Source organism: Bubalus bubalis, chromosome 9, assembly GCF_019923935.1.
Source record: "Bubalus bubalis isolate 160015118507 breed Murrah chromosome 9, NDDB_SH_1, whole genome shotgun sequence".
Classification (NCBI taxonomy): Eukaryota; Metazoa; Chordata; class Mammalia; order Artiodactyla; family Bovidae; genus Bubalus; species Bubalus bubalis.
The window spans coordinates 64,203,366-64,231,137 of record NC_059165.1 but is presented as its reverse complement, the minus strand read 5'-3'; the positions used below and the strand labels follow the sequence as shown (position 1 = coordinate 64,231,137).

Below are 27,772 nucleotides of genomic sequence, written 5' to 3'. Positions count from 1 at the left end.
ATCTGCTTTCTCATCCATGAAATGGGATCTCACCCTTGCCCGGTGTCATGGGATGAAAGGAGACTTTATACGAACTCCCCCCTAGAGACCATCAGGGTCTGAGGCTGCTCTCCCTACCCCAGGGTGCAGTGACCACTGTAATATTTCTCAGGGTGGGCTGCCCCACCCAGGGTCCCCCATTCCTGTGATAAGAGAAACCGACTTAGGACTCAAGGGCACAGTAAGTTGGAACACACCAGTCAGAACAGTTTAACATTTTACTAAATCAATTCACACAAATTCCAAATTGCAAATATAATTAAGGACAACAGATTCTGTTCTGCCTTTTAAATCTTTCATTTTTCAAATCCAACATTAAGACAAAAAGTAAACAAAAATTAAGTCTGGGGCAAATTCATGATTCTTCTTCTTGAGGGGAGGAAAAAAGGAACATTATAGTAAAAAGAACGCCACTGGGTGTACAATAAAGCACCACGACACACGGTTACAAAACGGGCTTCCTGCGCTCTGCCCCACGTAGAAGACTGCTCTCCCCACTGCTCTGCGTCAGGCAGGATTCCATTAAAATAAAACTATAAAATCTCCTAGGTTACACTAAAGTCAGACACGGTCTGGAACAGTGCTTAACAACAGTAATGTCAACTATCAGTGCTAACATAAAAACATTTTAGAAGGTCAAACACAATTAAACTGGAAACCAAAACCTTATTTTCCCTAGATGAGCAAAACGGGGGGGGAAAAAAAATGAAAGGGTTCCCGCCTCCCACTAGGAGTGGAGGGGATTTCTTTTTTTCTTTTCTTTCTTTCAAATTGGAGGCGGGGGCATGGTGCGGGCTGGCCTGCAGTTCCTCAGCCTAGTTGGCGTCCAGCTTGGCCATTTCCTGCACGTATATGCCTATACTCTCACTGTCGAAAAGCACAAAATACACCGTTTTGATGGAGGAGGACATTGTGGACACGAAGTAACTGGAGATGGCCTTCAGGATCAGTTGAGCTGCCGTCTGCTTCGGAAAACCGTTCCTGCGAGAGAGAGAACGAGGGCTCAGCAACTACAGGGCCACAGCGGCCACCGGTCCACCCTCCCCAGCCACCTCCTCCCTCCAGGAGCCCCTCGAGTTCCCTGTGCCGTGGTGGCCTGGTGCTGTGTCAGGGTTCACGAGCGGCCCTCAACCTCTGGCTGCTCAGACACAGGTGTGAGAGCCCAGGGCCACCGGGCAGGGGGAGGATGAGGCGGCGGCGAACTGTGTCCTGCAGGAGAATACGCTGTGTGCTCCAACAGGGGGCGTGCCATGACGCTTTCTGAGAGGCAGTTAGCAAGGGAACAGGTCTGTGTTTTGCGGCGTGTGGGGTGTGTGCCGTCTCTTGTGGGCAGTGTGAACACTCACGGTTCTCTTCCCAGCATCACTGGGACTAGCATGGGGCTTGAGATACAGCCCAGGCTCCCAAAGGCTCCCCGGGGGGCTCAGTCTCAGGGGTAATGGAGGCTGGAGCTTCTCCAGGAAGCACCAGCCTCTGTCTTGTCCACGGTAAAGGGCTGCACCCTCCCCATGGGCCTTCCGATTTCATGGGTGCTGAATATCCTCCTCCCAGTACACACCAGCTTGGACACCCCATGGGCCTGAGTGTCAGGGAGCTGTGTGAGGGAACAACCCTGAGACAAGTAGGCTCTTCATCCCAAGGGACAGCATCCAAGTCTCCAGGCCAAACTGACGTGAATTCACATACAATTCCATTTAAAGTAAATGTCACGTGGCTCAGAACTCAGGCAAGAATCTGAAAGGCATAACTAACAGGATAAGCACTCTTTGCTCCGTGTGTGCCCGGGGCCGTTCCTGGGCAACACTGCAGGTGCGGGACCCACAGGATCCAGGACTGTGGCTAGGCTTAGTATAGGGCAGATAATGGCCCTGGATTCAAGCTCTTACTGACCCGTCTACAGTTCAGGATACTGAGGGCAAGAGTGAGGGGCTGGAATCCACGGGGATTTCTTTGTTCATCTGCAGGTCTACCGTCTTCCATCTGACCTGACCTTGGAGTGTGAAGTGTGGGGCCAACTTGACTTTGCTTTGAATGGTGTGCCTGCTGCCAGGCGAGAGGCTTTCAAATGTGTCAGGTACAGGATTTCTCCCCGGCTCACTCACTAAGCGCTGTGAGACGTGCACCACCTTAGCTTCTTTTGGAGGGTCACACTTAATCTCGTCAGCACTCAGAGCCTTTCAGGGCCGAGGAGAAAACCATTCTTGCAACTTGCTTTCGATCAAACAGGGCTTCGCTCAGCTTGATAATGGACCCCTACTAACTCCTGAATGCTTCAGAAGTGAAGTTCACTCTTAGATGACACAGGCATCACCCCAGACCTGTTCCCAGTCTGTCTGTAGTAGGTGCACCCCAGAGTTGGGGCTCCCTCACAGGTTCCCCCGCCCCAAGCACAGGGCACTCCTGGAGGCAGCCAGCATATATGAGCCTGTGACCAGACCACGGTCAGAAGCTGAGGGAGAGCTGCAGAGGTGTTCTGGCCAGGACGGTGCTCCGGACAGGCAGCCTCCACCTGAGGACCCCCTGGGGGCTCTGTGCACCAGCAGAGTTGGGGTGACCAACAGGCGGCCTAGCGTGGAGGGTGGTGGGAACAGTGCAGGAAGTTTCTCAGCCCCACTCCGGGACTTGCAGGCTCAGCCTGGCAAGAAGCTGTTCTCACAAGCCTGGCTCAGCTGCCCTGACTCTCCTCACAGGAGTCAAGAAGCACAGAGGCCATGCTGTCCAGGACAAGACGCAGGCTGGAACGACTGCACGAAGTAAAGCCGACCTTCTGTTTTGGCGCTTCTCTCTGGTGAGTATGCTGTGGGGCACCCAGCTCACACCCTGGAGGGGCTATCCTTCCTTCCCCACCCCCTACTCTTCAAAGGGGGACCAAGCCCACTTTGGGGGCAAGCGTGCAGGCACAGGGTCCCAGGGTCACCCGAATAAGGGCCCCCTTGAAGCATTTCACCAAGAGCAAATGTTTATTTTCCTGCTGTAAATACAGATGCTGTCCGGAGAACTCATCAATTAAAACGATCCCACTTGTTCTGGTCCTGATGAGAAAAGCATGAGGAGGCAGCTGCCGCTGGGCAGACAGGCAGGAGTGGGGTCGCGGGGTGGTGGTGGGGGGTGGCGGCAGGACCGCAGAGCTCCACCCACCGCTGGGGGCAGCCTGCACTCAGGCCAGGAACTCCAGGGGCTTCTGACCAGGCAGAGCTCGGCCTGTACACACCACCTGGCTAGGTAGGGGCCGGGCAGCACTGGGAGGTGTTGCCTCTGCACTGGAAGCCCAAGACCAGGCTCCAGCAGCCCCAGACACCCTACTAACGATGCCCTCCTGGGTGTCCTTGCCTGCACCTGCACAGGTGAGCTGGGCCGAGTTTAGGGCCTCTGTCGTGTGGCCTGATGGTCACAGCTCACCTCCTCTGATATGTGCCCCACTGGAGCTGGCTCTGGGCAGGGCTTCGTGAGCTGCCCTCGTGCCACTCTGAGGCTGCTCTGCCCGAGCCAGGGGAGATGGTGTGGTACAGAGACATGGCGGGGCCTCCCTGGGGCGCCCTCACCAGGCCAGCCACTGCACCTGTGCCCAGCACTTTCTGACACAGACCTTCTCCCCCAGCTTCCCATTCCTCTGCCCTGGAGGATGTGTGACTCTGACTGAAGGGACATTAGTCCCTGTTCCTCTCAGTCAACAGTTCTCCACTTTAGCTTCTATCAGGATTACGGAGGGGTGGCCAACATGCAGTTTTCTGGGCTCCAGCCGGGAAGTCTGATGAGGTGAGCCCAGGGACCATGCTCTGAGAGCCACTGTTCTACACACAGTCAGGGTGGACTTGATAATCTGAGCTTGTATGGTGGGCCCGGAGGTTAAGAACCTACAAGTGGGGAGGTCATAGAGCTGCAGTGCCCAGGCCTATATGCCCCACTGTTAAGGGAGCACAGGCTGATCTGGCTTGTCCTGCAAGGTTGCTGTTGGGTGACTATGAACATGATCTGTTTCCAGGAAACCTCTTGCTGACAAACCCAGACCTGTGTCCGAGGCAGTCACAGCCTGAAGAAGAGACCCAGCCATGGGACTGTGGCCACTCTGGACCACACAGGCCACCAGGAAGGAATGGAGGTGGCAGCAGCTTTCCTCTTGTCTTCAGGAAGGGCCTCAAAACAATTTCTAGTAGGCACACTTAGAAGTATTTGTAATGGAATGGAATGTGTAAGTGGATGCTTTCACAGGCAGAGCCCTGCACCCTTAAGACGGGGCAGCTGTGTGCACGCAGCAGCCTGGAGCCCCACAGGACTTGAGTCTGGGCCCTGGCTCTGTGCCTTGTTTCCCCACCTGGTGAAATAAGGCAGGTAATCAAGTATTTATTACCTGGAGAGGCTGTACACATTGAACAAGATACTACACAGAGCCCTCAATCAATAGTGTCACCTGTAAAGTGGGAACAGGGTCTTTCTAAAGGTACACATGGTGGGAAATGGCCTCCCGGGCCCTGTGACAGCTGGGACTGGGTGACTGCTGCTGTCTCTGCTGACAAAGTTGTAGTCAAGGCGCCCAGAGGGCCGCTGTCCAGGCCTGCAGCGTCCAGTTCTCTCGGAGGGCCGTCAGCCACTGACTGCGGTGGTGTGGGCAGGGGCTCCATCGGCCCTCCTGGTGCAGCACTGACCAGTTGAGAGAGAGGTGCTCGCCTCTGTGTGTCTCACTCATCTCTTGGCTTAGTTGCTGGCTGGCTGGGCTCCCTCGTGGGTGGAATAACCGCTGCCTCTCTGCTTGGCTGGGTCTTCCTCTCCAGTCACTGTGTTCTACCGCTGCCGCGCTGTGTCTGCCTCCTGGCTGAGACCAGTTGCCACCGCTTCTAGAGTGAGGGTGGACACGGGCTCCCACTCCAGTCAGATCCCAGTCTGAATCATGCTGACCTCTCTCAGCACAAGCTTCCTCCACTAGGAAGCAGGTTCCACGTGGTGCTGACGATAGGGATGCAGGTGGGCTTCCCCAAGTGCTGGGAGCCCCCCATGTTCCATGTGGCCCCTCAGTGGCTTAAGGTGCTTTGTGAGAAAGGGCTTCCCACCCCTCAGAGAGTTTGACCTTTTTTATTGCCTTGATCAGACTTCCCTGAAGTCACTCCAGTTGTGTCTGAGGCCTCAGTCTCCATGACTGTTGCAAGTGGACCCCATGGGCTACCTCCGTGTGGTGCCCTCCCGGGTCACCTGCTCAGTGATGGCTGGGGGCTGTCTGTACACACTGGTTTCCTGTCCACTGTCCCATCTGGATGGCAGAGATTCAGGTTCACGTGGCACAGAAGAGGGTTTCCTGCCTCCAGCTGGGCTGAGCCCTCTTCATTTAGGGCTTTGCCAGGCGTCCCTGCTTCCAGAGAGCTTGGCCTCCAGGCCTGGTAAGGCAGGCCTGCAGGCCAGGGGCAGTGCTGAGGAGGCTGACCAGGGACCCAGAGATTCCTGTGGGGAGAGGCTGTATCTTGGGAGCTGGAGAGCCCAGGTGGATTTTCTGGAGGGCAAAGAAAGCTGGAGAGGCCCAAGCCTGAAGGCTAAGAACAAAAGTGGCTTCTAGGTGGACTCTGGTTTTCATGGACCAGGCTACCTGTTTAATTGTCTCGGCTGTTTGGAAGATGGCAGGGTAGCTTGGGTGATGCGGGCAGAGTGTCTGTCGCCCCATGTGGACCCTGTCTGCTGGGAGTAGGTCTACTTCACACTGTGCTCTTGGGCCTTCCTGTGCTCTATCTGGCTTTGAATAACTCTCCAACCAGAGACAACTCTATCCAGAGGTAAAGACCAGGCTCTCAGGGTCTGAGCTGAGAGCAGCAGGTTACAAGAGGGTGAAGCTAAAATACAGAAGGCATTGGCATCCAACACAATGCCTCCAAAGCCAGAGAGAGGCCGGGGCAACACAACCCACCCCAGAGGCCTCTTACCTTCTCTTCAGGGCTCATGTAAGTAATTCTCCCCAATAGAGTTTGTCTCTGTTCTTTGTATTTGTCTTCTAAGGCCCATGCCCAGGGAGCAGGGAGGCTGATGCTGTGGCTGGGCAGGTCAGGGAATTCCAAGCAGTGTTTCCAAGGTTGTCTAAAATCTCCCACAGAGAGTGCGCAAGGAGTGGTGTGATCCTCTGGCAAGGCTGACCAGAGGGGACAGTAGGTGGGGGTTCCATGTGCCTAACATCAAGCGCACTGAAGCCAAGGGCCTTGGCTGAAATGCTGGCTCTGCAAGTACATGCTGTGTGGCCTCTGGTGAGTGACTTAACTGCTCTAAGCTTCCCCTTTGCCTTTGAGTGGAATTAGCAGTTCTGCTCACCTTGTGGGATTGCTGTGAGGATACTGCAGATAGGAGGTTTAGCACCACTCCTGAAACTCAATGAACAGCCATAAATGATAGTTTGAGGAAAACAAACTGGCTTTCTTTTTTAGGCTCATAAATCTAAGGAGAGTTTAATCAAAGCCCCACACTAGCTGTTCCCCAAGTACTGCCCCTCCGGAGAGGGGTCGTCCCCTAATGTCAAACAGAGCAGAGGGAGTGGGGGGGGATCCATAAATACTGTGAGCAGGATGCCCAAGGACAGGAGGGCCAGAGGCGATTTCCCGAGCCCGGGGCTACACTGTGGGGTCTCATTTGCCTTCAGTGGGCTCTAGGATTGGCTCCTACTCTTAGGGGCTGGAGGAAGGCAGTGCAGGGGTGTGGTCAGCCTCCACATGCCCGTGACACCGGGCCTTGGCTGAGAGAAAGTGATCCCACAGCCCTTCACCAACATGTTTGTTTGCATTTATATTGTTTTCATTCCAGCATGACTTTATGCTGGAGACACTGGATGCCACAAACAAGCTGTTTTATTTCCCCTCCTAAACCCCACTGTGATTTACTGGCCGGCTCTGGTGTAATCCCATTCTCTGCTCATGAAAAGGAGGGCAGCTGTTTACACGGCTCTGTGGGGCAAGGTCTGCCCCACAGATGTGGGGCCAGGCGGCAATGCACATGTGCTTGTCTTTGGCATTCTGCCCTCTTAAAAGCTTTCAACTGATTATTTTTTAAAACATTTTACTCTGTGAAAAATGTAAATAAGTTTTTAATAACAGATGCTCTTTTTATGGGCATGACTTTTATGCTTCAATTAAAAATTTCCCAATAGTCATATGAAAGAGCGTGAAATTATTACCTCCAATAAAGACTCCTCTATTGCTTCTCTCCTCGGAAGCACCTTTCATCAGAGTAGATCAAAGTGCATCCGAAACGCTAATTAACTGTGCCTTAGAACCGTCTGTGAGGAAGGGCAGTCCCTTAGCCTCACTAGCTGATAAGGCAGGCCAGGGACAGAGAGGGTGATTCACTTCCCAAAGGTCACACAGCCATGCCAAATAATAGAATTTCTGTGGGAGGATGTGAAAGTGGGAGAAGCAGGAAGCTGGCTAATTATGCTCAGATCCAAGAGCACGTTGTAAAAAAAAAAATCTTGCAAGGACTCTGGGACTGAGTAGGGTCAGTCCCTGGGGAAATTCACTGCTGGGTGCTTGCTGACTGCTTTATGGAGGGTGCATGTCTGCCGGGTGCTCTTAGAACCAGCCGAAAGGGCTGTTAGATGCTCCAGCTCTGTCAGCTTTGCTTTCTTTTCAATATGCATTTACATGGTATTGGCTTTTAAAATGATGGTCAAGTTTTGCTTCTGGCAGAAGAGAACAGAATGAAGACGTATGGCAACTAGACAGACGGCAATCCAAAACACCAACGGCGTCCATTCTGGACGTACCTGCACTTACAGGTGAAGGGGCCAGAGCACGGGGCAGGGTGAGCACGGGGACTCGAGGCTGGGGCGGCGTGCACTTTCCCTTGTCCTCTGTGCAGGGTCCCTCCTCCCACACACCAGCTTCGCTAGTAAGCCCCAGAAGAGAGCCCGCTTCCGCAGTGGGGCCCTTGTGCCCCCTCCCACTGCCCAGAACTGCAGGGCCCGAGGGGAGGTGTGGCACCCATAGCTCAGCTCCAGGAGGGGGATGCGCCTTCTGTCCTTGCTGGAGGGGGACGGGGAAAGGCAGAGGCTCCAGGGAACAGTTTCCCGTGTCGGGCCCTCTGGTGTGACTACTGTGGCCCTGGCGCGCGGTGCCCGTCTGCCTACAGGCAAGGCCCTCTGCGTACAGCGGCTAAGCTCCACTCAGGCAGACATCCCAGGGCCGGCTCTGGCACGTGGGCTGTGGGACCCTCAGTGATGGCGCTGTTCAGGGAAGCAGCATTACAAGGTCTGCACAAGGGTGCACCAGCCAAGTCCACTCTCTGTCCTCCTCGTGGGTTTGGAAGGGGAACGCTTTGAGAAGAGCAGCTTTCTATATGCACAAAGAACGGTTCTGGCCCAGGAGGACAATGTAGCTGGCCGTGTCATGGAGCGTCAGTGTGCCGGACCCATGCTATACTGCACAGCCCGCCCTCCTCAGGTACTGGGAGGCACTGATGGCAGACACCCTGGAAGGCTCTCCGTGTGCGCAGGATGCCCCAGGGACCGATACCTGCCGACACAGTGCCCTGGGCTGTAGCAGCTCTGAAGGCCACTTTCCACTTGCTACTGTGCCCTGTCCAGAGGGTGAGGCTTCTAGAGGCCTGAGGCTCAGACCCTGGGGAGGGAGGAGCCTGGAGATGTGATGGGCAGTGAGACACAGCCTCAGAGGCAGCCATCCCACCTTCTTCATGGCAGAGTTCTCAAAGCATGCTGTTTTCAGAGAGCACCTTAATGTCTGAGCGGTCCTGAGATGCTGCATGATGAGGGGGACAATCACGTTTCTTTTACAGGGTAGGGGGTTAGAGCCAAAGGTGGGGTTCGTCTGCCTGCTATCACTCGGCTGGTCAGCCAGGCCCGAGCGCAGTGCTGCTGACAGGCAGGGACCTTATGGGTTATGTGCTGACATCTGGGGTGTACCAACCAGGGTGGGGGTGGGGGGGTTGTGGTTGGGGGCTTGTGGCTGAGTCCTACCTGCCCCATTAGAGGTTCAACAACTCCACCCTTCCAGGGCTGCCCCTCTGGGTTGTGTGTCTGTCTCAGGGGCAGTTGTACTGTTCCCCACAACCTCTGTAAGTCTCCCTGGGGAGATTTCAGGGCTGGGAAGAGAGGGCAGCCCTGTTTCACGTACCTGCCCAGTCAGATCCACCTCATGCGCAGGGCAGTGAGACACAGGTAGAGAGGAGGGTGGAGAACGCTCGGGAATCCACAGGTAAGGGGCTTTGCCTAGAGAGTGCTGGACGCAGCCTCAGCTGACCGTGTGCACAGAGCTCTCTGCAAGCGTGGCCCACACGCACCGGGGAGAGAGCCACATGCCCTTACCTGCCGCTACCGATGGATGGAAAGGCAATGGACTTCAGCTTCTTGTCATCTGCCAGCGCCAAGCAGTTCTTCACCGTCTTTTCCAGAAGTTCCTCACACTTGTCTGCACCCCAGACGGGACTGTTACAGTGGATCACAAACTTGGCGGGCAGGCCGTGGCCTGCGCTGACAGCAGCTGCAGGGGACGAGCGAGGAGCAGTGAGTGGGGTCCCACACAAAGCGCAAGGGCCACTCTCCAGCACACGCCCCAGACCCTCCTCCCTCTAAGGGGGACGTCCACCCCCACACCTGGGAAGCTGGCGTTAGGACGCATCACCACCAGGAACTTTAGCCAAGGTCACAGTAAACACTCTCCCTACCCTCCCAGAAGGCAGAGCGTTAACCATCTAACTTGACCAAATGTGTCAGAATGTTTGTAGCCTCCAATTAATTGCCTTCTGGGGTCTCCAACCGCCTTTTCCTCAAGTGGATTCATGTGCATTTAATTATGATGTATCTATAAATCTCTCAGACATGGTTCAGAATAAACCTATTGGGAAAGTAAATAGCAGGTCTGCTGTTCTAGTCTTCTGCCTGACTGACCCATCCTGCTGGTTTTGACAGAATTAATTGGACTGTGTTTTTAGGATGGAACCATTTCCCATCTTACTCTCTTCCTCTCCTAGGAGAAGCCTCTCTCCAGCTGAAGATCTCTACGGCAGACCTGCCTTTCCAGGTGTGTGCTCTCTCTCCACCCTGGGTCAGAGCTAAAGACAATGGTCTGGGTCTGCTCCCACCAGGAAATGTGACAGGTCAGCCCCTGGCTCCCAGAGCATGTTCCAGGGTTCCCATCCCAAAAGCTGCAGCGCAAAGAAGGTGGTTCTAGAACCAAGGCATCTGATGAATGCTGCCTACCAGATTTCTGTACAGGAGCACACTCACGTCTCCATCCACCGTTCCACTAAGACACCCAAACCTTTTTGATCAAATGTTCCCTAAACCCAATTTGTGAAGAACACCCAAGTGCTTCCAGGGGTCTTGGTTGTTACTGGGTCTGCTATTTGACTAGCAGAATCCAGAGAAGAGGGATTTGTGAGAAGTGTCTCATGGTGCAGTAGCAACAGTCTGAACCCAAAGTCACAGGTCTGACTTTGAGTCCTGGCTCTGCTGACTGGTTCAAGAACTGCGGGCTTGATTGACACTGTGGGACTTAATTCACGGGTCTGCCCCACATGAGAAGTAACTGCTAAACCATGCTTGGAAAAGATAAAACCTCTGTTAGCAGTGATTATCTATTTCCTTCATACTTAAAAATATTTTAAAACATTTTCTAAAATAGATCTTAGAATAAAGATCAAAATGTGTTCTCATTTTTGGAAACAAGCAAACGTACCTTTAGTTGTGCTAAGTCTAATGGGTTGGCACCAGCTGTGGCTCCTCTGTCGCCAGCTAAGATGGTGTGTGGCAGCATCAGGGCCCCCCTCTCATCACACCTCCCGCTGAGGGCCACCAAACGGGCTTGAACCGAAGTACCAATGGGAAGGACGCCGGGCTGGCACAGAGAGGCGCCAGGAGGGGGCTGAGGAAAGGCCAGGAGCCCCTGGCTGGGTGCTTTATGCTGTGCGTGTCCTCCCTGTTCAGTGTGGGCAGTTCCAAGGGCAACTTCCTGCAAGAGCTTGGTAACTGTGCCCCAACAAACTCTCTGCAGTGCCTTGCCCTTTGTAGGCAAAACTGAAATGAACTGGCAGAGCAGAGGTCAAATGCAATGCCACCCTCTTATTCCTGCTGGGACCCATGACTAGCCCAGGATGAAAGGTCATGTGCAGGCACTGGGGAAGGAGGTGTAAGGCCTGGGGGACCCTCAGAGAAGGCTGTGTGGGTGTGACCTAGGAACCATTGATGCCCATACTTAAGATTCATTTTAAGAATCATAAATAGGATGTGGAATGGGCACTGGGGAACCATCTAGTAAGAAGAGGAAACGAGCCCAGAGAGAAAGGAAGGGAATGGTGTTCTCACACAGCTGGTGGGTGAGCCAGCCTTGCCCCCTGTCCTGCCTCTCAGGTGCTCAGGAAACCCTGTGTCCACCTAAAATCCCCCAGTCCAGGCTGGCAGCAGGGAGCAGTGCCCTGCCTTGAGTTCTCATGAGTAATTCTCCTCATCTCACACTTCATTTTCTTACCCCTCTTATCAGGAAAGGTGTAATTGGCAAATGAGAGATGTGTATTTATATTACTCCCATTAAAAACACAGATGGCTGAATGGAAATGATTCATTTGCATCTCTCATCAGCAATTTTGCAGATGGCTCAGTATCACTATAATTCTCGGCTCTCAGATTTGCCAAGTTTGGCTTCTGTAACTGCTTAAAATTTGAGGACTAGACATCAAACATTTAGAAGCTATTTTAAGTAATAAGGAAAAAACTTTAGAAAGGCAATTTTCACAACCCTTAACTCTCCTGACAATTAGTGTGTGATAAAAAGTCTACCAGGCTTTCTTCTGCCTCCATCTTGGAGACACCCCATACACTTCTGAATTCTAATCTGTCCTGTAAAATGGTTTCTGTGATACAGCATGTACCACTCCCAGATAAGCAGGGTGCTGCCCCTCCTCACCTCCAGCTACTTCCAAGGGCCCGTTCTTTTTCCGGAGTTCCAGGACAGCTTCCACAAACTCCTTGCCACCCTTCTTCTCTAGCGTGTTTCCTAGACAAGAACAGGGCGAGGTCAGATTGCCATCCCCGGGTCCCAGGGCACACACAGACACTTAGCATGTCAGATGATTACATACTAAAAATGATCTGACCAGCTAAATTCCCAGGCAGCTGCAAGATAGGAACAAAGCTGTGGCTGAGTCAGAAAAGTGGAACTGAGAAGAGATTTATCATCAGTCAGTCACCACTCTGCACGGCTGGTCACTGGGCCACCTCTGCTGCCCCTTTATGTGGGGGTGACTTGGGGTGATCCTGGATGTGCCAGAGATGTGAAGGCGACGCCTGTTCTCTGCAAGCACGCCTGTCTCGCATGCTTTCCATCAGCGTGAGAAACCAGATGGTGCTGGCTTCCAAGGCTGATGCCTCCCCCTGGATTTTCTTCCCTGTCTCTGGGGAGAACCCCCAAATAAGGAGGTTTTAGAGGAAGCATAGCAGGCCCCCATCAGGCAGCTAGCTCTCCTCTTGGCAGCAGGCCCAGAAGAAAGCATTCAGATTTGGCCACCTTTGGGCTAGCCCTACTACCACGCTTAGTTTCTATTTTGCAGCTTTGGTGTCATGTGTGAATTAAAAAAAAAAAAAAAAAAAATGGCCTCAGACAGTATTTCCTTAATCACACTAATGACTCAGAATCGTTTTAGGTAAAGGAGGGCAACATCAGAAACAGAGCTTAAAGATGAACTTAAAGCTTGGAAAGAAGGATATCTGTTCAGGACCAGATTTTAACAATCAAATGGGATTTGGGGAGCACTTCTTCTTGAATTAGGGTACTTACTAAGTAATCAATTCCTCCTATGAAAGCCAAGTTCCCAAATATGATTATCGACACCTGTAATAAGGTCTGTGCGTTAAATGTCTCACTAGGGAGAAGCACTCAGAATCATCCTTTTAAGTTTGGCCAGCATGGGGCCTTGGTCTTCCCTAAGCTCTGCTTCCTCAGCTGTGCACATTTTAAAGTACATTCCTCACAAGAGGATAAAATACTCCCCTTAAGATTCACCGTTTGTCATGGAAAATTCCAGGTGCCCCCGGCATATTCTGTTATGGGTCAGTCAGGGTGCACTGGGATGCACCAGCCCAGATTCTCTTTGGATTCACCCTGGAATGACTAGGTTTGATTATCTTAGAGAAACCTGCCTCATTAGCATGTTATTGTGGAGGGGTGAAGTAACCCCAGGAAGTGTCTAGAAGGAAAAGCAGATGGCCTGGGCACTGTCACAAATAAGTCAGCACAAGGGCTACTGGCAAGCACCGCCTATAAGCCGCCCACTCTACGAAGTCTGGGGGCCTGAATGGTTGTGAGCAGCAGGCCATCACCTACAAGGAGCTCTCAGCTAGCGGAAGGCCTGGCTTTCAGGCAGAGTTTAAGGTGGGATCCCTGAGGTGGGATCCAGTGCCCCTCCTCGTTAGCCCGCACTGCCCACAAGCCTTCACCTGTGCTGGAAAGCAGTGAAGTGGGCTTTAAATGGCAGAGGCGTGCAGAGGTAAAACACGTCCGCCCGCTTCAGAGACTTTCACTGACAGCGGCATCGGCCTCCGGTGTTCGTGACAAAGTTCAGCATCCAGGACAGTGCCCAGTGGGCTTAGGGGAGCAGGCTTGGGCCTCATGGCTCAGCTTCAACCACCGGGAAGTGCAGAGTTTGAGGCTACAACCCAGGTGAGTGAGGCCCAGTTACAGGATCACCCGAAACATCCATGCAACTGAGAGAAATGAATCTGAAGTCTAAAGTCGCTGGATCCCAAACACTGCTGACCAACTACGCCTGGTCTGGCCTTCCCTCCTCATCCGTCCTCCAGCTTGAGGGATGGACACGAACATGCTCTAGGCAGGACTATCTCAGGACGCATTCTCTAGTCTACCTACTCTTTACGAGGAATGGGAAATTTGGAAGATTAAATCAGTGCTGTATTGATACTACTGACACCTTTCTGAAATAGAAAATTTAAGAAAATGGGCTGATTTATAATTAAAGGTGTTTTATCTTAGGAAGAGTGTTTACTTTAAAATTTTTACTTATAATTAAATCTTGCTTTAATTAGAAGTGAAATTTGCACGTTAAATTACACTTAATGCATTTCCCAAACTTAAAAATTGAATCCTAGATTGCAGGCAATCAACCCGGTCAGGACTTGACTCCTACACACACATATGTATGCACATGTTCATGTAGACACACGTGTACTTTTTAACAAGAAACAGGCCCATTTCAACTGTATTGTCAACACTCTTAATGTAAGACTCTTGCTTTTTAGGCTTAACTTCAGGGTTAATCATAAAGCAATTGGCTTATTTGCCCCCAAGCATAAACATGTGTTACTCCCATGAGAACAAGAACATTATTTCATGCTTAGAAAGCAGGCATAAGTATCAGTGTTCAAAACAGCCTAAGCAAAAATTTAGGCTTGGACAAATGTCAGGCTCAGCCTGTGGTCTATTTCACTGTTAGAAAGAACTTTTTGATGGGTAAAAGTTAATCACTGGGGCTAAGCATTCCTGCACTCGCATTCCTTCTTCCAGCAGTCTCAGGACTCGGGAATTCACACCAAATATGAGAAGTGGAGTGATTACATCCTCGCTTCCTCTTTTCCCCTCTCACACATCAAAGTAGGAGCTGGAACCAATTGAGACCATGTGTGAATCTGGTTGACCATTATTTTGGTATTGTAAGAGATCTGGGTTCAGTTCTAGTTTGGACTGGTTCAGAGAAAAAGCACAGAGGTGGGCTTTGGAAGCCCTGAGTTCTAGTCCTGGCACAATCTTGCTCCTTGGCCAGTCAGGTTGTCTGGACCTGTTTTGATAGTGTCTGGGAGTGACGTGCCAGGTAGCCTTGGCAGAGCTTGCAGACCCAGGTTAATTACATGTCACTGAGGCTACTCTTCCCTGCCCTGTGCACATGAGTGAGTTAAGGGCATGTGTGTCAGAGAGAAAAGCACTAGCCCTGTCATTATTCCAAGGAGACCAGTTCCATTCATGGTTTATGAAGGACTGGGCTCTTGTGGGGTGGGGACAGTTGGTTCTGCCTGTTACCCCAGCTGGCCTCAAAACCTCCAGCTCCACCTCCTGGTGTGGCTAATCCTGAGGAAAGACTTCCCAAGCAGCAGCAGGCTGGCCCTTCCTTTCTCTCCCCTGGGCAAGATTTTTTTGCCCAGCAAGTTTCATAATTTCCATTTCACCCAAAGTCCAGGATGGCAGGATGAACCCAGGCTTTAGCCAATCCTGGCTGAAAAGATAAGCCCTTAGCTGTTTGTTTATTTAGTTTCCTCCAAATCAGTGCTTCCCTCCCATCAAGTTTTCACTTGGTTAAGAAAGGAAGTATCTTTCGCTTAAGCTGCCTGATTTAGGAGCTCTTAAACTCCTCCAAAATCTTGAGAAAGGGGAGTTTATTTTAATTGCCTACAGCCTGATTTAATTTGGGCCTAGCAGGTTTGGCAAATCCCGACTTTCCATCCAGTTTGTCTTTCCATCCTTATCCAAAATCCAAAATGCCCAGGAGAGCAATCAGCCCAAATCCCAGTGGCTGGGGCAGACTGTGAACAGCGGGCTTAGTGACTGACACTGAGCAGAGCTGGACAGCGACAGATTGCTAAGCCGCTGTGCTGCTAGTGTCTGGGACACTCAGGCAGATCCCTACAGCCTCATCCTTCAAGATGACTTCACTTCTGTCCTTAATAGAAATGTAGCCAGTTCTCTTTGGAAGCTGGTGTTGGAATCTACACTCAGAAATGCTGCTCTCAGGATCAGCACGCCCACTGTAAGAATCATACATGCACCTGAGAGCAAGACGACAACAGCAAGCCCCTATCACGAGCCAGACGTGAGGCACGGTGCTCTGCTTACATGATTTAACATAATTCAACACAGTTCTCATTGTTCACACTATTATGGATAGGGAAACCAAGGCACTGAGGAGGAGTCAGGTGACTTGCCGAGGCCCCAAATCTGGTAGATGGTAAGGTTAGGATTCAGGATCCTACCTCCTACCTAGCTCCAAACCTGCACTGTTTTGCCATCACTCCCAGATGCCTTCACACCCACATTACAGAAGCCCCTCAACACACTGGCACAGCAGGGCACTGTCTGTGCCAGTCTGCTCACTCTGCCTTGCCCCACCCACAGCTACTTAGGGCCAGATGGCAGCTACTTAGTGCCAGATGCCACCATGTGGGTCAGCTGCTGGGGAGAGGGCGGGGCTCTCTGGGTCCAGAAGAGTGTTTCTCAAGAGTGTCTAGAAACACGACATCAGAATGAAGGGACCTTCGTGCACTTAAGGTCTGAGAACATGAGTGTGGGAGAGGGTTGTCAAGTTCCCCCAGCGTGCACTTAAGGTTGAAGGCCACTGTCAGGAACTAGTGTGCTTCTGACACAGACCTGTGCACAGGCGTTCCTGCGTGTCTGGTCCATAGAAGGGCACAGAAGCGGTCATGGATGCCACACAGCCCATTGGGCTGCATCCCCCTGGCAGCTTAAAGCTGTGCCTCAGGAAGCAAGTGAGGACACGATGTTGCTGAACCAGTTTCCAAACCAGAAGTGGGCCCAGCTGGGAGCGGCATGATGTAGCCTGGCTGACAGTCAGCTGTACTTCCCGCATTCACGACCCGGGGATGGGAGACCCGGGGAAGGTCAGGACAGCTGGAAGTGTGAAATGAATGCAGCCCTGCATAGCTGTCAAAGGATCAAGCTGTCTGCGGCGGCCCACTGACCATGCACACACACACTCGGCAGCACCCGGCTAGGCATTACCTACTTCACCACCGGTGTAGAAGTCAGTGTTTGTCGGGTGAACGACAGCATCACTGTCGATCGAGGCAATGTCAGCCTGTACAACTTGCAACTATAACAGGTAAACAAATGTATATCAACTGTGTTGGACCGAGACCCACGCACAGGCACATTTACTAAGGCCCCAGTGGCAGGGCTGGCCTACCTGGTCGATTCCAACATACGAGCCAAAGGGCAGTCAGTCCACGAGGTGTGCGCACGTGTGGGTGGGGGTGAGCGGAGGAGGGGGAGGGATATCAAATGTGACATGTTTAAATTAAACATTTGAATGACAGGTCCAAAAAAAAGAGAAACACACACGAGATCATTTCCAAAGGTTAAAAGAAAGAACAACGAATGCCCCGTTTCACTTCGCAAAAGCCTGTAAGACTGGCACCCCACTGAGAAGGCTACTAAACATGGCATCTGGTTTTTTTTAAAATGTGGACTATCAGGCCGACCAAAACAACAAGTTTCTCCATTTTCTCGGCAGCAGTCACCGTTTAGGGTTTGATTTTTATTCCTGTGAAGTTCATCATTTTGTCTACCTTCAAGGGACATTTCTTGAAAACGGAGAAAACAGTATAGGTGTGCACAGAGGAATTTTTATTCTTTATTCTTTCCCTTAGATGTGTAAAAATATTTTTCTAGGCCTACCTCTTATTCTAATCTTGTTTTTATGTATATTGTGAATAGATGAATCCTCACCTTTTCTAGCTTGTGGGCATTTTTTTTCCCCCCTAAAAAAAGAAAGTGTCTGTTTAAGGCAGTTGGAAAACAAGTTCAAGCAGGGCATTTTTGAGTCCCAGTTTTCACGTCTTCAGCCCATTACTGCACCCAGTTTGTGTGGGTCGGGCCTGGGCTCTGGCATGGGCGTCTCTCCCGGTAAGGAAATCTGCCATTTTACAAAGGTGGCCAAAAACGAAAGCTAAAGGCACACAAAACATACCTAAGTCAGTATCAGATAAACGGCTGCCTTGGTGGGTGCCTGCTGCCCCCGCAAGGCTCACAGCTAAGGAGATAGAAGCCTTCATTGTGCCCTGAGCCGACGGCTCCTCTCTGCAAAGGTGAGACCACAGAGTGGGACTCCTGAGGGCTGCCTCTCAGCTTGTCCTGAACCGTCCACCCTCCTGGACAGGGACTCCACAGCTCTGGCATAGTTTTCCTGTGGAGGAACTCACTCAGAAAGAGAATGAGTGCCTTCTCTCTAATATCATCTCAAGCCAAATAATTCATGAAGGTGGCACCCAGTCATATACTGTTTTCAGTTGTAGGAAAAGTTGAAGTGGCAGTACGTGGTAAATTTGGGGGAATCCAATTTGCTGGTGGATGAGACACCTAATAATATCCTGATGTGCAGTTTAACCGTCTCCCTTCTCAAGTGTTTTCATGCTTTAACTGTCATTTCTAATTAAGGCTTAAATGGAGAAACTCATTTTGTAGTGACCTGAGATGTTTCAATTCTTAAAAAAAAAACAAAAACCAAAAAACACAGTTTTAAAAAAATCCCCCCCAAAGTAACCAGCAGTCAGTGTGATCATTATGGAAGAGAATTTAGATGGAAATATATTTATAATCAAGGGGAAAGCAGCCAATAGGGCTTAACAAAACATAATCACATCATTCCCAGTTGGAAGGGCTTAGAGTAAGTAGACATTCAGTGTCTACTCTCAAATATTAATCTCGGTTTTGGGAATTTAGTTTGACCATCTGTAATTTGAGAAGATGAAGAGCCTAAATTCTGGGTTCCATAACTTTTCAACTGACAGCTGATGGTGCCAAACCCCATCCCCAATTACCTAGGTCATCTTTAAGGTCAATGTCAGCATTGGTAGGATTGATTATGGCCTCCACCTCAAAGCCGGCTAAATTACTGATTTCACTGTGAATAAGGTTCAGCTGAAAAGAAAAGCATGAGGTGGGAAATAACAGGACAGCTGGGAAGTCACAGAGATGGGAGCCTTGGGATATAGATGAAGGGCAGGGGCTACTCCAGGTGCACTGGGCACAAAGGGGAAGAGGGACTCTGGCTAAAATGAATCTGTTTCAAACAAAAGACTCAAATGCCACTCAGGATGCTAAAAAGAAGCAAGCTAGGCTGAGGGTCCAGAACCTGTTTGGTGATGCCTGGGGCCAAAGGGAAGCCTAAGCCAAGTCAGACTGGGGCGTCTACCTTCATTTAAAAGGTGGGTGCCAAGATCTGGGTGCCAAGGTACAGCAGCTGTCAGGACCCAGAGTCAACTCCTCAGGGCTGGGTAGGGTCAGGAGGTATATGGAGCCATCCTCTTTTTTGAGCACTGGGATGCTGCAGAAGTCCTAGCTGGTCTGGGCAAACCCCTAGCAGCTCTGCCCTTCTCTTCCAAGCGGCCATGGGTCTCTCAGGCTCTTCATGTCACTGTGAACACTGGCTAAGTGGCTCCCGTGCCCTGCTCGGGGGTGGTGAGGAGCAAGAATGGTCTGTTATTTAGTAATATCTAATTTTATATGCCTGTTAGCTATGTGATGCTGAAGATCTGGCCAAACCCAGGAAGAAACACAGCAGTTCTCCATCAAGACAGTATGTCTTTTAAACTGGGTTCACTTGTTGGTGAGGCTACTCCGAGGCGCAATGGGTAGTGTTTTCCTTGAGTGGCTTTTATGAATACCCCACCAGCCGAGTCCTTGTAAAGCGCCACTGCACGTCCTGCCTCCCCGCTGCTATTCTGGTGCCACAGCCACCCTCACTCTGAGAGGGATCTACGTTCTAGACTGGCTGTCAGAGGTGCAGGGGGATTGAGCTGGCCCAGGACTCCCCTTCCTGCTCTCAGGCCCAAGGGCCTGCAGCGGAGTGCTCACTCTCTCCCAGGGAAGATGGCTGTTCTTCAGTGACAGAAATTCCGACCAGCTACACAGAGAGCCATGCCCAAGCAGCCCCCAGAGGAGCTGCTGACCAAGACAAACTGCAAGCCTGGCTTGGGGAGCTGACCACACCCCCTGGGCCCAGTGGGGCAGGCGTTCACCCCCCAGGAAAGGGCCGTATGCAGACACTCGGCCGGGATGCTCCTGGCCACAAGCTCCAAGTGACTGAATTTCTGGGGCCAGACCATTTTGTGCAAACAAAACTAAACAAACAAACCAAACCCTGGCATTCTATAAGCAATAGAAATATTGCCCCCCATTTCTGATTCCCAGAAGCAATAAGCAGATTCTCAAAACAGGGACCTGCTTAGACTAAAAGTTGTGGAAATGAACTGGTCTTATTGTCAGGGAAGGACCCTGGCTAGGCCTCGCCACAGCGAAGGGAGGCCCATCTTTAGTTAGGGCTCAAAGGGAGAAGAGGCCCAAGTTCTCTCCACTTACACTTTCTGCGGTGCGATTCTCAGCACTGCAGGGTGATCGGGGGCCCTGACATTCCTGCAGCTGGAGGATGCCCACTGAGGCGACCTCACATAGTGATGCACTCAGAAGCATATGTGGGCCCTGGTGCCAGGACAGAGGCACAGAAGGGATGGCATTGGGGCGAGGATACTCATGGTTGTGCTCAAGGGGAAGGGGTGTGGGTGGGGTGTGATCTCAGAGTAAGGCAAGTGAAGCTTCAGGACAAGGCAAAGGGTTTGATTATGTATCATGTACGTATTGCATATGACATCAAGCAAAAGCTGTTTATAAAAGCTCAAATTAAGCCAATATTCCCTGCTCCCTCCACCGAAAATAAAAACTCACACTGTGTGAAGCAACAGGAGGTTCTAGCAGGAGGAATGGAAAGGAGAAAGGTGGGGTGGGCAGGGGAAACAGTCCACTTGGTTTTATGGGTGAATACGCTTTAAAGACATCTAGGAGATTTTTTTTTTTTTTGGTTTGTTTTAAAGTCATACATGTTTAAATCTTTAAAACTCATGCTGTTTTTCCCCCTAGTTGTATAGGTACTTCTGGATTTGTATTCAGAAATGCCTCAATGGAAAATCAGCTATTTCCATGGGCTCTGATTCAACTAGCCAGGGAGACCCTGGTAAATTGTCTCTGCCTCTGCCTCTGCCTGGGGAGAACTGCCCCCTGCTCTTTAGGGGGAGGAGTGTTCTGGGGAAACCATAGGGCTTCAGGGCCTTGCTGAAGTGAGGGAGAGGTTGCAAACAGAATTCCGAGTTCTCTCTGGGCTCACCTTCCCTCTGAGTGGAAGCAGCCCCTTCTTGGAATCACAGAATCCTGCCTGTCAGGGAGCCACTGCCCCTAGCATGGAAAAGCCCTAGCTAACCAAGTGCACCTTCAGTCTCACCCACAACCGAGCCTTGATTTCCCAACTCTGTTCTGCCAGGTGCCAGGCTCAGCAGAAGTCCTCAGGGTGAGGGGCTGAGCCACAAAACAGTACTGCTATTAAAAATGTTTGTGCCTGGGGGAGGCCCAGTCTGTGTTTGTGTCGGGGAGAGGAATGGGGAGGGGAGAGGACAGATTGCTTCAGGCACTCTGGAAAGGTACATGGGCAATCAGCTTGGCTTGGGCAGGCTGGACCAGGTGCAGAAGCCGACAGTGATCTGATCATCTGATCACGAACAAGGACAGAAGCTCCCCTGGACAGGAGGACAAGTAGAGGCCGCACATGCACATGCCTGGAAAGGATCTGGATGTGCAGAGGACATATGCCAACAGGCCTGGCAGGCCCAGAATAGATGTCCAGTAGTAGGAGGTCCCAGGACCGCCCCCCCAAGACCCACCCCGGGTCAAATCCACTTGGGCCTCTCACCCAAAGGGGTGCACAGCTGTTTGAAGCACATGGCAGAGCAGGGGTGTTTGTGGGCTGGGAAATCAGATGTCTGGGGCACTGTGAACATTCCCAAGTTGAGTCTGATTTTCTGGGAGTGGGGAGGCTTGTTAATGATTTTGGAATGTGAGTAAGGTGACCACTTCCTTGTCTTAATATTGCAAAAGATGGAAAACTAAGTTTTAAATCCCAGAATGGTGAATTTAAAATATCTGTGAAGACTACTGGCCACTGGAGAAAGTAACCAAAGAGCATCACTGGGTATACAGCAGAAAGGGGGTCCCACCTGGCTATGGGGCTGGGGAAAGGGGACTGAGCCAAGGGTCCTTCAGGATCTCCTCCACCATGGGGACCTGATGATGCCCAGGTCACTGGGCTCTGCTGGAGCCAGCCTCTGATGTCTAGGGTCCCCAGTCTTCCCTCGAGGAGTTATGCCTAGTGAATCCTTGTTGTCTACTTCTGATGTGAACTCATTAGGGTGTAAGCTCCTTGAAGGCAGAGAGAGGGCCACCCAATGCCTAAGACAGTGCTCGGGTCTCTGTAGGCCCACAAACAGAGCTGGGATTGAACATCAAACATCCAGACACAACTCTGTGATGAGATGAACAAACTGCTTCCCTGAAAGCAGGGATACGGAGAGGTCAGAGCTCAGAAATTTCCCTTGTCCTGGCTGGGACCTGGGGTGGCTCAGAGCTGACCTGGCCATCCAGGAGCTGGCTGGGAGGCAGCCTGCCTGTGGTAAGGAAGGAGCTGGTGGCTTGGTGCTACTGGAAGGACATCTGGGATATCTTGACATGACCTCCTTGGCTAAAGGAAGCAGTACAATCCTTTTTTTTTATTTTTAACATATGTGATCAGAAATTCAATTTTAGGGAATAACAGTATTAAAGATCATCTGAGTGACTCACTGAGTATAGACTGTCATAGTCCAAGCTTTGTCTCTCTCATTCCCTTACAATGGACGAGGAAGAAGACTTCTTTCCCTGTATCCGCCACATAAAATGGAACTCTTCTCCTGTCCTCAGGTCCACTTCAACTAAGGTGGATGTAGAGGCAGAGGTCCTCCACAGAACTGTCTCCACCTCCTCGCAGAGCACAACGTGTCTCCAGGGCCTGCTTCAGGACCCACTCCCGCCCCGGCCTCTCAGGTGAAGGGGCTTCCTCCTCTGTGCTATGCTGCCCAGCCTGCAGGTATGCCTGGTCTGAATCCCCCAGAGGCTCAGGCCTGGTGGTGGCATCTGGTGCATTTCAGGCTAGAATGTGCCACCCGAGGATAAGGACTCAGGACACTGCCGGAGGAAAAGCATGGGATCGCCCGTGTCCTAAACTGTCTCAGAAGCCAACAGTCTGCCGTAGGGTGGAAGGGGGTGGTGGGCCTTTCCTCCATGTTGCTGCTTCAAGAGCCCTCTCTCTCTTCACTATTCCCTAGCCCCCGGGACTAGGGTGTCTGGATCTGAGGAAGAAAACCCCTGGTGCCTACCCCTGCCTCGAGCAGCCTACAGGGGTTTGGCTGCAATCCTGATAGTGTGCGGTGTGGGCGGGGAGGGCACGCACACATGCCCTCCTGACACCGCCTTCCCAGCCGCTTCTAGTAACACTGACTCTTCCAGGGAAGTCTACAGCACTTACTACCACTGACCAAGATTTATAATAGCCCTTGGAAGTACTGCTTTTGAACATAAAGCTTTTTAAATCTCTGAAAAGACGCTGAGAATCTCCACTGAATCACAAAGCAAACACATCTAGTCAACTTGGATTCGCAGCACCGTTTCCCTTTGGAAAACAATTCAACAATGTGTGTGAACACTGGGTAAAATCAAAGAATAATGAGAGTGATTACTCCTGAGACAGCTGTATGTGAAACACATCATCATCAACAATTAGAGCCCCGGCTCCTAAGCCCCGGGCCAGCTTCTCCTGCGCGTAGCTTAGCAACTGTGCCTGTGAGGACCGGCGTGAGCAGTCTCACCTTTCTGACCTCAGCCTGCCTGCACTACTCTCTGGTGTCACTGTCACAGGCGGAAAACAAGACTCGTAGAACACCGGGTACCATACAGCCATCGCTGTGAAGCACCCTTTCAGAAACACTTCCAAAAATCCAAGTCAAAACTAGTGCCTGCACTAATGACATTTTAAAATGTGCTTTGTGTGAAAATTCCTGTGTGTCAGTCTGACAGCTCAGGCCCCTTTTGCACTAAATGCCATGATTTGCACCCAACAGTAAAAACTAACAGAGGGCCAGAAAGTACTGCTTCAAAGTAATGCTGCTAACTAGGAACATTTACTCCCTTTCTCACGCTGCAGGGGCTCAGGGTTCCAAGGACACTATTTTCTAAGAGGGTGCCCCAGCTGACTTGAGATGTTGATTTACTCTGTGACAGCACTTTTGGGGAGACACAGTTTACTCTGCTAAAGGGTGCCTACAGGACTGGGTCTGGGGTAGCTCATCCTGGATGTGTGTATCTGGGGTCATGAAGCTGGACGGGAAAGAAGGTGGGTGTTTCTTCCAGCTCTGCACTCAGCCCCTTCTCTCACAGCTGACCATGTTACACTGGGCTCCAGCTCAGCCCATCCTTTCAGGCTTTCCCTCCAAAAGTCAAGATATCGAACAGCCATGTTAGCTTTACTATCAAGCCCACTGCTTCCTTCTTCCTGTATTTCCTATATAGTATTAGATAACACACCTGTAAATTACTCTAGAGTATCAGTGCCTCTCTACAGCATTTTGGACTTCCCCTTCCAACCTAAGTCGGGTGTAGTCAGTGTTCACTGGATTTGTACTTTCCGGTACTTTCCTGCCTGTGGTGCTGCCCTGAGGTCAGAGGCCAGACTATACCCATCACGGAGCAGGTGGCGCTGCTCGGTCACAGCAATGCTAACCATCAATCTGCAGCCTTTGCTGGCTCCCTCCCAGGCCTCATATGTAGCCCATGAGGCCCTGATCCCATGGCCAAGAAGAGCATTGCTATGTGTACACAGGCGCCGTACAGCCGAACACTGCCGCTGTAGGGATCCCGCAAGGGGGTGCGAGGAGTTCCGATCTGAGGCTGGTTTTGGAGTAAGCAGCAGGAGAGAGCAAGAAGAACACAGGGAAGGGAGAGGCACCCAAGGGTGGGGCAGGGGAAGGAGTGAGGGAGAGGGTGGCTCCTGGGCTGAACTGTTGTACCTGTTTAACAGGCTTCCAAGTCCCGGCTAATAGCATTGGGGATCTAAAGCACACTGGAGCTAGTCCTTAAATCGCAGAGCGTTTTCACACTTTAGTTCAAACGAAAGCAATCTGGGTGACAGGTCACATTAACTTTCAATATATTACCCAAAGGACAGGTTAAAGGGTGAAAGTAAACCCAGGTGGTTGCCTTCACTGCTGTGCTGAAATTTTATCAATAAAAAATATTTTACACAAAAAACTCTCAAAGCCCCAGACCTTAAGATGACAACTAGTGCTGCGTATATTTTCCCTTTGAAAAATGCATACAAAATACAGACAATGGTTATAAAATGTACACTGTAATGGTTATTTGCTGGAACACAGAGTCCACCACAGGAATTGCATCATGAGAGCCTGAGTGCAATTAGTGACAGGAAGCGGGAGGGGAGGAGGAGGCTTGCAATGAAGTGAGCAGGAGGACTGTGTCACTGAGATGCAAAAGAAAACTGACGGTGAGCTTTTAAAAATGATGCAGCTTCAGGACCAAGTTGTTCACCACATTCAAACTAAATGCAATTTACGTGGAAGTTCAAATCCATGCCTTTAATACTTTTTAATGTAGGATAAAAAATAAAAAAAATCAGCCAAGTAATTCCCACTGTCTCTCCACCCCCTTTTTTGGTGTTAACAGAGAAATTTAACCCTCCTCCTGAGGTCTTAAAAGCCTTTGCATCATTTTTATTTTCAACAAAAGTGAATCATCTGTTACAAAACCATGTAGTGTCCTGGCAAATTTGCACCACTGGGGCAGCTGAAAACATACTGCCCATGGTTAAAACAAACAAACAACTGGCTTGAGGGCTCCTCAGGTGGCACGGTGTGTCTAGCAACAATCCCGGCCCCTGGATCAAGGCTCCACCTCCAGTATCCACCAGAATGCCTGGGCTGCCAGCTAGATCTTTCTCTTTCCAGGCCCTGGTTTTGACTTTCTGGCCAAGATTATAGGATGGCCAGGTCCTCCCATGTACGCAGCTCCTTCCACAGACCGAGCCCAGGGTGTCTCCAGCCCCACAGGAGCTCCTGTCCCTCTTCTTCACCACCATATCTCCTCTCCCCACCTGCCAATCTCCCCTCAGCACCTGGCCCAGCCCTCCCCTAGTTCGTTCCTAAAGCTGCCCGCCCCTACTCTCTCCGCCAGCCCACGAGGCCAGGAGTGGTCCGCAGGCAGGTTTTCTGCTGGGAGAGGCACCCATCAGTCCCAGGGCACATGAGCAGACTGGGGAGAGCGCTGGCCTACCTTCTGGCCGAGGAAGAGGCTCTTGGTGGAGAGCACGGTGAAGCCGTCGGCCGGTGTGCCCTCGGTCGTGCTGTCGGCGCTGGCGGCCTTGCTGACTTCTCCCTGCTTCTTCTTACACAAACAGAAGAGTCAGTATGAGGCCCGCACAGGTGGAGGCCGCCATGTGAATCTGGGCTTTTCTAACAGGTGAAAAGGAAGCCTTGCCCATAATACTCAAGAGAAAACAGGAACCTAAACCACTACCAGCTCTCAGCATTGGGGGCTGCAGGCCTGCATTCAAGCCCAAGCATTCCATACAGAGTGCTAAATTGTATTTTCATCACTTCAGAATCTTAAAAAAAAAAAAAAAAAAAAAAAGCTGCTTAAAGGCAAAACTTCACAGTGATAATTTACAACAGAAACACTTGTATTAACTGTAGACCAAGTAAATGTCTCTTAATTCAGGGTCTTCACTTTCTAGATGCCTGTACAGTATTCACATCTGAGAGGAAAAAACAAACTGCTCTGGGTACTTAGTTCTCAAAGAGCCAAAAAAGCAGACCAAGGACCATCACCCTCCAAGGCTCTCCAGCTCATGAGGTAAGATTCTCCCACTTTCTTTCACTAAGACCCGCCTTGGAGAAGCCTCCATATGGGGGCCGTTGGTGAGCTGATCTGCCCCCTTGAAATGCTCCAACCCCCAGCAGTGGGCATGACTCTTGGCAGGCTCCTGGGCCTCTTTCTGGCATCATTCACATTGAAGGATGTACACCCTGGGGTTTCCAAGAGCCTTGCAAGGGTATGTTGTGTATGTTTAATTGCTCTCCAGATCCTCAGCTTCCTCAAGTATTTACCTCTTCCTGAAATGGATCAGTCCTAAGAGTGATCTAAGCAGCAATCAAGGCTTCATGCTGGGACTCCCCTCACAGCTACTTCTCAGATCCCAAGAGTGGATACTGCGTGGCGCACCACCCTTCCAGTAGGGGTACGTGCCTTTCTCAGTCTTTCATTTCTCTTAAGGATGAGGCATGTATTAGAAATGGATATTTTGGCTCATTTGGGGATTTATTTTATATTTAGATATATTGTCGAGTGAGGAAGGTGAGCACAATGGCAATTTTTGTTTAGGTACTTCACTTTTTTTCTTCCCCCAATTATTATCAAAAAGGACATCACTCCTGAAGGATGGTCTAATGGGAGCAAATCAAGAAAGTAGGGGGTGAGAAATATAAATGGCTATGCCTTCCCAAAGGAAGGATCTGGACAGTAAATTCAGGGCAAGGCCCGTGCCCTATCCATTTGCCCTTTTAATACTCAAATTCATTAACATATTAACATTTTTTACTGACATTGAAAAGTAAGGTCTAGTTTTACTAAGTGCTTTAAATATAAGGACTGGTTTCGCATTTAGGTTACATGGCTAACCTGGACTATTTTCTATAAATTAAATGAGCTAAATTTGATGCTCCAAGGTGTTTATATAAATGATAAGACAGAAAGCATTTTATTAAGAAACATGGTATTAGCAAAGATGTATTAAAATTATCGCTATTCTGGTTCTCCTAACAATTTGAGTGTATCAAATTTGACAAGTAAAAGAGAAACAGGTATAACCAACAATTACATAGTAAGTCTTAGTAAAGCCTTTTTTGATATACTTTCCAGGAAACAAGAAAGGCAAAGGCTGGATGACAAATCCTTTCACAAGTCAGATGTTTCTAATTCTGTGCTTTCAACAAAACTGAAGAAATACCAAACTGAGTTAGCAGCTGATTCGTCATTAAAGAAAGGACTGATGGAGTTTAATTAATAGTAGAGTACCAGTGCAGGTTTCTCAGTTG

The 27,772-nt window shown here is 50.6% G+C and overlaps 1 protein-coding gene and 1 long non-coding RNA gene across 12 annotated transcripts in view; one reads left to right on the top strand and one right to left on the bottom strand.

The window, feature by feature from the left end:
* Nucleotides 1-243: 243 nt before the first annotated feature.
* The window catches only part of LOC102410517 (core histone macro-H2A.1), an 82,022-nt gene continuing 54,493 nt past the window's right edge, over nt 244-27,772 (bottom strand). For 3 of the 10 annotated variants that reach the window (XM_044947638.2, XM_044947637.2, XM_044947636.2), the window contains exons 5-9: nt 25,953-26,063; nt 18,572-18,671; nt 11,919-12,008; nt 9,323-9,497; nt 4,326-5,469 (exon numbers count right to left, since the gene is read on the bottom strand). In XM_044947638.2, coding sequence (XP_044803573.1) covers nt 5,220-5,469; nt 9,323-9,497; nt 11,919-12,008; nt 18,572-18,671; nt 25,953-26,063 — 726 coding nt within the window. In that variant the 3' untranslated portion in view covers nt 4,326-5,219. Of the gene's footprint in view, nt 1,021-4,325; nt 5,470-9,322; nt 9,498-11,918; nt 12,009-16,754; nt 16,846-18,571; nt 18,672-25,952; nt 26,064-27,772 lie in introns of those variants that run through there. The other 7 variants (XM_025292666.3, XM_025292667.3, XM_025292663.3 and 4 more) reach the window with 7 other exon arrangements.
* On the top strand, nt 9,497-27,732 carry LOC123335081. 2 transcript variants are annotated; one of them, XR_006553384.2, is made up of 4 exons: nt 9,497-10,037; nt 26,413-26,531; nt 26,761-26,916; nt 27,597-27,732. It is a non-coding gene; the product is annotated as an uncharacterized LOC123335081 (long non-coding RNA). The 2 variants fall into 2 exon arrangements; XR_006553385.1 differs by lacking the exon at nt 9,497-10,037 and having other exon boundaries at nt 26,403-26,531.